The sequence below is a fragment of the Cheilinus undulatus genome, linkage group 18, assembly GCF_018320785.1.
Source record: "Cheilinus undulatus linkage group 18, ASM1832078v1, whole genome shotgun sequence".
NCBI classification, from domain to species: domain Eukaryota; kingdom Metazoa; phylum Chordata; class Actinopteri; order Labriformes; family Labridae; genus Cheilinus; species Cheilinus undulatus.
Window position 1 is genome coordinate 287,995 of NC_054882.1, and position 10,267 is coordinate 298,261.

Below are 10,267 nucleotides of genomic sequence, written 5' to 3' on the forward strand. Positions count from 1 at the left end.
ACTCCTGATGAACCCCTCTAGGGGAAACCCTTGGATTTGACAGAATTTTCTGAAATTTAAATCAGTCCTCTACAGTGTTAATTTCATCGACTAAAACCATGACTAAAAATGTTCGTCTACAGCCTTTTTTCCATGATAAAAACTAGACTAAAACTAACGAAAATAGATCTGTGATGACTGAAACTTGACTAAAAAGTAATTTAGTTTTCGTCTGACATTAAAAATCCGAGATATCTCTCCTCTGTGGGTAAATCTGTCTAAAACAACACATCTGTATCTATTCTGCCTCTCAGCTGTAGAAAGCAGGGACCCCAGGTTAGACAGAGAGCACACTACCATGATTTGGTACCAGATTTAGGCAAGAGAATAAATGCTTGGACTAAAAGACTAAAATGTGAGGACTTTGATGGACTAAAACTGGACTAAAATGTTTTGAGTTTTCGTCGACTAAAACTAAAAAGGATAGAAACGACTAAAATGTGCCTTAAACTGAAATGCTTTTTATTTAAAGACTAAAACTAAAACATTTAAAATAGCTGCCAGTATTAACACTGATCCTCTCCTTTTGTGTTAAGATTCAAGGCTCCACCAATGTTTAAAGACTTTGGGGAAAACTACTTCCTGTTTCATGGCGAAAAAAAAATCATATCCATTATGTGCTGATGAAGTCTCATTAGAGTTGAACTCGTAGACATCCCTGTTTAATGAAGGTTTTTATTATGTCAGAGTGCCCCCCCACCCCCATTGGTGGCCTTGCTTCAGATGTCTTAAAAAAGCGGTCTAATCAGACCCAAAGGGGATCATTTACAGATCTAGACCAGCTGCCAATAACAGGATTCTCTGACATTTTTCTCATGTTTGTTTTTTTTTTTTTTTTTTTTAAATATGATTAAGATGGTCACTGCCAAAGTAAAGCAGAACTGCTTTTGTAACCTAGCAACAGAAGCACCAATGAGAAGGCCCTGACATTGATGTGGGCGCTGCCAACAGAAAACACACATAGGACCCAAATCTCTGTTTTGGACCCTCAGAAACCTGATCTTTGGTTGTTTGTGACTCAGTGTGTAAAAGGGGAACACAGACCTGGGATCAGTTTAAACAGCTGACAGTCTCTTTGAGTCCTGGATTTGGTCACAGTGCAAGAGATCAGGAACCAGCATATCCGGTTCAGCCGGGTCGATCCAGTTCAGCCGAGTTGATTCGGTCCAGCAGGATGTTCACAGTCAGACAGGAAGTCCAGGACAGCTGCATGCAGAGTACGAGTCCAAACAGGAAGTGCAGTGGGTACTACGAGGTGTTGAGGAGCGGTCTGGGATAGACCCCCTGGTAGTAGGAGGCCTCCAGAGACTCCATGCTCCTCCCCCCGAGCCCGGGCCCCCCGGCGCCATAGGAGGAGTACTGCAGCGCCTCGTAGGCCTTCAGGTCCAGTTTGTGCTGCTGCTCCGACGATGACATTAAGTTATTGATGGAGAACGGGTGGTTGAACGAGTACTGCGGGTCCCCCTTCAGGTGCAGCGCCGACTCATGAGACATGGCGTGGGGGGGTAGCGACAGGGACGACAGGAGCTGAGAGCTAGACACCTTCAGCTCTGGCGCCACGCCCACGCCTCCTCGCAGGTCCAGTCCCGGAGGAGACGCCTGGCTGGAGGAGGGCAGGGGGGAGGAGTCCAACAGTCCGGCAGGTTTGATGGAGTCACCCGAAGGAGAGTCTCCTCCCCCTCCTCCCACCTGCTCCTTCCTGCCGTCAGATTTGGCAGACATCTTCTTCTCGCACTTGAACCTCTTCTGGCGCCGAAGGTAGCAGCCGTTCTCAAACATGTTCCCAGAGTCCGGGTGCAGGGTCCAGTAGGAACCTTTACCTGGTTTGTCCGGGGAGCGCGACACCTTGACAAAGCAGTCGTTGAAGGACAGCGAGTGGCGGATGGAGTTCTGCCAGCGCTGCTGGTTCTGCCGGTAGTAGGGGAACAGGTCCATGATCCACTGGTAGATCTCGCTCAGGGTCAGCATCTTACTTGGCGCCTGCTGGATCGCCATGGTGATGAGCGAGATGTAGGAGTAAGGTGGTTTGGCGTGAGGGTAGCTCCGTCGAAACGCCTTGTTGTCACGACTGCGGTTTAGTCCACCACCGCCGTACGCCATCCCCGGGCTCATGGTGGGACTCATGCCACCGTAGGGATTCAGGCCCATCGAGGCCTGCTGAGCAGAGCTCATACCGGTGGGGCTCAGAGCTCCGCCCATTGAGGCCACACCTCCTCCAAGACCTGACATAGCTGCCTGAGCTGAGCCGCCCATCCCCCCCACCGGGGCCGGACTCAGGCCAGTCCCACTGTAGGACATGTTGAAGGATCCTGTGGTGGTCCCGCTGCCAGACATGTACCCTGACATGGAGCCCATTCCAAGACCAGAGCCCATCCCGCCACCCGCCATCGGAGAGTACACCTGCAGAGAGACCAGAGACTGTTAGACCACCTCCAGAAAACCAAGTACACCTGAACACTTGAACAAGGTAGACTTCCCATCCTGTACACATCACAGCATACCTGAGGAAATCCAGAACAAGCTAGACAAGAACCTGCTTTAAATGTAGCACCAGCAGAGAGCCTAGAGGTCAAAGGTTAGGTCAAAGCTAAGTCCGCTGGATAAATAAAGGTTTCACTTTCAGATAGACCAGGGACTGCCAAAACTAGGACCAGACCAAGAACCAGTAAGACCAAAGCCAGCTCCTTCACCCACCAGGTGTGATGGGTCAGATCTTTGGCAAGACTTGAAGTAAACACAGAGTCCTGTTATCTCCATGTGCACAGGGTTGTGGTCCATGTTGGGACGTAGTGCATGAACTAAAGACTTTCTTTCCCCTGTAGGTGGCGCTGTGATAATTAATGAACATTTCTATGTAACTGTAGTCAGGTAGGGGCCCTCATCATACATGTGCAGTTAGGGTCAGATTGGAGCATCTACTGCCAACTTGTTAAACACTTCCTGTTTCATGGCAAAACATATATATTTGATTTGAATGATAACACTGATACTAGTTTGATCCCACAGCATAGAGGGCGTTAAAGCGCCAAGCTTTAAGAGAAATAAACAGATTTTCAGTCCTAGCTTTAACCAGAAGATCATGTAGAAATTGTGCAAAATCATTGGCAACATTTCCATTTCCAGCATTTTGTTCTTCATAACTATTTCATATCAGCCTCCTCACACTCACTGATGATTCATTTCATAAATACCACTCCTTAAATAATCCCATGGAACTCTGACCGTGTCCACTGGTTAGAAATCTCTACGTTTAGATCCCATCAATAAAAAATAAAGAAGAATTTAAAACTTTGATCCAGTTATCAGTGCACACAGTCCTGAGGAGATTTCCCCCTATAGTACTTTTTGAAATTAACCAAACGACTAAAATTCATAAAATCAATAACATTTGATGCGGTTTGGCAGAAATCTGGAGTTTTAAAACCAAATCTTTGAAATTAAAATCCACTAATGAATCCCTGAATGATCCTCTAAATCTCCTTATTAATAACTGATCAGAGGATTTCATTCAAGGATTATAACCCAGGACATTCAATTCTGCAGAGAGTAAAACACGAGAACAGCTGATCCAGTCAACCCTGGGATGTAGAGCATGAACTAAAGACTTTCTTTCTCCTGTAGGTGGCGCTGTAGTCATGTAGGGCCCTCATCATCCATGTAAGGTCAGTTTAGAGCAGCGGTTCTCAACTTTGGGGTCGGGACCCCCATGGGGGTCACGAGACACTGAGAGGGGGTCTCCACATGCCCTAAAAAACTAAGAATATTTTTAAATTACACTGTTGCCACTTTACACCAGTTTTGCTAGATTTTAACCAATTTTTATCACTTTTGGTGTTGGTACGGTTTTGGTTACATCTACGGCGGTTGCCTTGATAATTTTGAACAAAAGACGAAGGAAACAGACGATAGTTCAGAGGTAAAATCCGTACGTATGGCAAAAGCCACGAATAAGGGTAGAAGTATGATGTTAAGAAAAGTCGCGTCTCTTCTTCTGTCCACACGTACCGCGCCATGTTGTCTCGGAGTGACTGGTCATGTGACACCGTACGTCACGACTTGTAAATGCGGAAAAAGTGTCCATCACACTTTTGTGATATATTTCTATATCGAAACGTCTGAAAAATCTCTTCATGAAAGCGTAAAAACTTTTTGCGATATTTTCGGGGTTTTTCAAATTCAGGTGTTTCCATAACCAGTTTTTTATTGCGCTATTTCAATTTTGCTCATTTCCAAGTGTAATGGAAACCCAGCTAATGAAAGATAGAGGTCCAAAAACAAGATGAATATTACGAACATGAACAGTACTGTGGGTAAATAAAACTGCTTTATTACTATTCAGCGATTTATATTCAAAATGTGACTATTAATAAACCTCCTGTGGGACGGGGATGGATAGAAACGAAGGTTAAGGTGAGGGTGTGGCTTGATTTTGGAGCATCACTATGACGGCGTTACAACTACTCAGGTATTTCTCCAGCGTTTGATTTTATTTCAGTCTGAACGTTAGCCACGCCTCCTTACTCCTCTTACGCCTGTCTGCCTTCTGTGTTTGGGGTTAGGGTTAGGGTTCATTTTTTGGAACTGAAATGTTTATTTCACTTTCTACTGAAAAAAAAATCATAAAATTTAACATATATTTTGTGGTTATGTTTTGTACAAAAAATAAATAAATAAATAACATATCCAAGTATGACAAATTGTATTTTGCTTAATTTTGTGAAACTAATAAAGATACCTTTATCATATATATATATATATATATATATATATAGATAGATAGATAGATATAGATATATCTATATATATAAATATCTCTCTCTCTCTCTCTATATATATATATATATATAGATAAATAGATAGATAGATAGATAGATAGATATATAGATATATAGATATATGTATATAGTATCTCATTTCATTCATTAGGTGTTTTTGGTAACTGATAATCCACTTGAAGGCATTTTTATAATTTATCAGATTGTATTCAGATGTTTTTATTAATTTATTGATCCTATTGATTAGATACAGGTGTCATAAAAGTGTGTATCACATATGATACAACAGGCTTTAAGGGGTTAAGGGTGCACCGAGAATCATGGAGGCTTACCTCAGAAACTTTAGGAACAAACTATCAGTGAAAGGGGCCCGATGCTCTCCGCCAGGGCCCCGACCATGAATAAGATCATTTCAAGTTTATTTAAAGTGGTCAGAGTCTGATTTTATATTTTAGGTCACTGGTTCACCTACATGTCTGTCCTCAGGACCAACCACCCGTTCATGACAAAATGTCTTTTTAAACAAATCAGATGAGTTTGAATAAAAAAGTAAGAAAATGTAGAAACAAAGCTCATCATTCAAAAACGTGCAGACATGTGACTAGATATGTAGTCATTAATAATTATCATGGAAAAACCAGCGTTAGTATCTTCAGACAGGAGACAAAAGTCAGCGTAACGTTCTCCTGATCACGGCAGAATGGAGTAAAAAAAAACCTGATATTTGTCTGCTCAGGGCTTCCATACATTTAGGACCCACTGGAAGCAGCTGTGACCCAACTGTGGACCCTGGCCCGCAAGTTGAGAACCACTGGTTTAGGCCTTTAATTTTGGATGATTGTTCTCTAATAAACTCTGATATTACTGTCCTCAGATTAAACCCTCAGAACCAACGTTTCATCTTCATCAGACCCAGAAACACGCTCTGATTATTACTGATAGTTTTATTGATCATGCTCTGATTATTACTGATAGTTTTATTGATCATGCTCTGATTATTACTGATAGTTTTATTGATCATGCTCTGATTATTACTGATAGTTTTATTGATCATGCTCTGATTATTACTGATAGTTTTATTGATCATGCTCTGATTATTACTGATAGTTTTATTGATCATGCTCTGATTATTACTGATAGTTTTATTGATCATGCTCTGATTATTACTGATAGTTTTATTGATCATGCTCTGATTATTACTGATAGTTTTATTGATCATGCTCTGATTATTACTGATAGTTTTATTGATCATGCTCTGATTATAACTGATAGTTTTATTGATCATGCTCTAATTATAACTGATATTTTTATTGATCATGCTCTGATTATTACTGATAGTTTTATTGATCACGCTCTGATTATTACTGATATTTTTATTGATCATGCTCTGATTATTACTGATATTTTTATTGATCACGCTCTGATTATAACTGATAGTTTTATTGATCATGCTCTGATTATTACTGATAGTTTTATTGATCATGCTCTGAATATTACTGATATTTTTATTGATCACACTCTGATTATTACTGATATTTTTATTGATCACACTCTGATTATTACTGATATTTTTATTGATCACACTCTGAATATTACTGATATTTTTATTGATCATGCTCTGATTATTACTGATATTTTTATTGATCACACTCTGAATATTACTGATATTTTTATTGATCATGCTCTGATAATTACTGATATTTTTATTGATCACGCTCTGATTATTACTGATATTTTTATTGATCACGCTCTGATTATTACTGATATTTTTATTGATCACGCTCTGATTATTACTGATATTTTTATTGATCATGCTCTGATTATTACTGATATTTTTATTGATCACGCTCTGATTATTACTGATATTTTTATTGATCATGCTCTGATTATTACTGATATTTTTATTGATCACACTCTGAATATTACTGATATTTTTATTGATCATGCTCTGATAATCACTGATATTTTTATTGATCAAATAGATCAATCTTCTGTAATCCGACTCTGTAGAAGAAACCGCTGATAAAAGTATTTCCGGTTTCCTCCTTCGTGAATTTATCGTTGATATAAAATAATCCGGATTTAATTCCTGACTGCCGTTTTTATATCAGATTTATAAACCGGTTTAAAGTCCGTTTTTAACTGTTCAGGCTCGTGCTCTCCGGAAACGTTCAGCCTGATCGATGAAAGTCATCCATACATCTGATCATTTCTCTGACAGACTTTTTTCAGCCTTTCATTTAAATAAATAAACAGATAAATAAATGAAGCCCAGTTCTCGGCTGTGCTCTGATCCGGGAATAATCCGCAGAATTAAAATAATGAGAATAACCAGAGAGTGAACGCTGCCGTGTCTGCAGACTCTGATCATCAGGATGAACTGACGGTTTGATTCTGTGAATATTGATATTAGTATTAATACTAATATTATCAATAATATTAATATTATTGGTATTGATAATATTAATGTTATTGATATTAATAATATTAATAATATTAATATTATTAATATTACAGTTGGTAACTCTCTACATGTGGAGGAAGACGCTGATGAAGGTTTTTGGACGTTTGAGCATGAAGAACACTAAAACGTGAGACTAGGAGACGTCCTCAGTCTTGGTGGTTCAGGTGTTTCGGAGCCGTTTTCTCCTGGTGTGTTTGTGAAAGTCTGACTGAATCTGAAGAAGCAAAATAAGATCAAATAATAAAATTCACAACTTCATGTAAAAATTAACAGATAAACTTCAGTGATCGATGAGAGTTTGATTTTAGAATTCTCTGTTTAAATCTGACTGTAGTTTTCTTTTATGATAGTGACCGATATTTAATCTGATTATTTTAACATCGATGTTTGAGAGCTCGGCAGGTTTTTCTCTTTTTCATTGAAACTAAACAGATAAAATCCTGCTAAAGCAGAAAAATGAGGCCAGTTAACCATCAGACTAACGGCAGATAAAACCCTCTGATTGGTCCGTTGGTGGACGTTTTTCTTCCTTAATCCGATTACATTTCAACGTTTTTAATAATCTGAACATCAGTTTAATTTGACCGAAGATGTTTTCTGGATCTGTACGTCTAAAATTCATTTATCCGGTTTTACACTTTAATAAAAAATGATTGAACTGAACTTTAAAAAGGCTGAACTGCTCTGTACCGGTTACAGCAGTTTTCTTAAAGCACGTCTGATATTTTTATTTTTGAGTCTGACTGTGAGAACAAACCAAACTGAATGAGGGTCCAGATGTCGTCTGTCTCCATGTAAAGCTGATCTTATTTTAGCACTAAAATCTCTGAACTGTTCTCACTCGGCTGAGTTTCCTCGTTTGTGTTAAAGAGGAGAATCATCAGCAGATCCTCGGTTTTACTTTTTCTTTTTATTCTTGTTATTTTAGTTATTTTTAAATCTCACAAACATTTCATTTCTGTTCTTTAAAATCCACAGAGCCTGGTTTTCTCCTTCTTGTCTGAATTTCACACTAAAAAACTAAAAACGACTTCAGTGAAGGAGCGAGAGTCAGGATGAACCTGAGATAAAATAATGTGTGATGGTAAATGAATGTTAGATTTATCTCAGAGCTAAACTCTCGTTTTTACTGTTTTAATGCTCTGAATATTAAAGCGAACATTTCAACTCTGGGAATCTTTTATTTTTAGACTTTAGTTAGAATTCCTTCTGTTTCATAAATAATAAACATATCTTTATATTTCCAGTATCACGCGCATGCTCGCTGTTGTCCAAAAATCAAAAATATGAAGTTGATTTTAAAAAGCCAAACTAAAATAATTTATCCCAGAAATCAAGAATCATTTCAAGAGAATCTAACCTGCAGATATCCGGATATTTACTGACTCTGTTTGTTCACGTGATCAAAAATGTTCTACATCTTTTTAGCAGCTTTTCTGATTTTTCTTTATTTACATTTTTTTTAAATATTGAGTTGAAATTAATTATTTAAGTTCAATTTTAAATGCTGCCACGTTGTTGCCAACATTCCTCAACTTTTCCCGTTTTTTCCGGTAAACTTGAGTCTAATTTTAGAACATATTTAGAGCTAACGGGTCCCGGACCCAGCCCGGGCAGGCCCCGGCTCTGGGCCTCACAGAGGCGGGAAAACGAGCAGAGAGTGACCGACCTCCTCGCTGTAGTATCCGCTCCAGTCCGGAGCCTCGTGTCCTTCCATCTTCACCGCGCCGAGCATGACGGGAGCGCGCGGCCGGATCACGGAGCCTGCACGTGCTGTCCCGGCCCTGAGTCCAGGTGAGCGTTCTTCCCGGTGAGTTTATCCTGGTCCGGGGGAAAGCGTGCCGAGCCGTGCCGGGCCAGGAGGAGCAGAGAGAGGCAGAGAATAGAAGAAGGTGACCTGGACTGATGTGATCCTCCTCCTGCTGCAGGTCCAACCCTCCAGATCCTCCTCCCCCCTCAGTCCTCCTCCCACTCAGGTCTGAGAAAGTACCGATGAAGTTCACGAGTGGGGGAGACCGGGACAGACTGGAACACTTTCAATACAGCTGATCAATCTGATCGGATCTGGATCAGACGGAAGTTTAACGATCCGCAGCCAAACCAGAACCCCTGTAGGCCAAACCAGAACCCCTCAGCCAAACCAGAACCCCTGTCAGCCAAACCAGAACCCGTCAACCAAACCAGAACCTCTGTCAGCCAAACCAGAACCTCTAACCCCTGTCAGCCAAACCAGAACCTCTGTCAGCCAAACCAGAACCTCTGTCAGCCAAACCAGAACCCCTGTCAGCCAAACCAGAACCCCTGTCAGCCAAACCAGAACCCCTGTCAGCCAAACCAGAACCCCTGTCAGCCAAACCAGAACCCGTCAGCCAAACCAGAACCTCTGTCAGCCAAACCAGAACCCCTGTCAGCCAAACCAGAACCCCTCAGCCAAACCAGAACCCCTGTCAGCCAAACCAGAACCCCTGTCAGCCAAACCAGAACCCGTCAGCCAAACCAGAACCTCTGTCAGCCAAACCAGAACCCTTGTAGGCCAAACCAGGGCCCCTGTCAGCCAAACCAGAACCCCTGTCAGCCAAACCAGAACCCGTCAGCCAAACCAGAACCTCTGTCAGCCAAACCAGAACCCTTGTAGGCCAAACCAGGGCCCCTGTCAGCCAAACCAGAACCCCTGTCAGCCAAACCAGAACCTCTGTCAGCCAAACCAGAACCCTTGTAGGCCAAACCAGAACCTCTGTCAGCCAAACCAGAACCCCTGTAGGCCAAACCAGAACCCCTGTCAGCCAAACCAGAACCCCTGTAGGCCAAACCAGAACCCCTCAGCCAAACCAGAACCCCTCAGCCAAACCAGAACCCGTCAGCCAAACCAGAACCCCTATAAGCCAAACCAGAACCCGTCAACCAAACCAGAACCTCTGTCAGCCAAACCAGAACCTCTAACCCCTGTCAGCCAAACCAGAACCTCTGTCAGCCAAACCAGAACCTCTGT

The 10,267-nt window shown here is 41.4% G+C and overlaps 1 protein-coding gene across 1 annotated transcript; it reads right to left on the minus strand.

Moving 5' to 3' along the window:
- Positions 1 to 1,287: 1,287 nt before the first annotated feature.
- Positions 1,288 to 9,013, minus strand: foxa1 (forkhead box A1). Its single transcript, XM_041813093.1, has 2 exons — positions 8,948 to 9,013; positions 1,288 to 2,439 (listed from the first exon to the last, which is right to left on the minus strand). The coding sequence occupies exons 1-2, from the start codon at positions 9,011 to 9,013 to the stop codon at positions 1,288 to 1,290; spliced, it is 1,218 nt and encodes a 405-aa protein (XP_041669027.1).
- Positions 9,014 to 10,267: the final 1,254 nt, after the last annotated feature.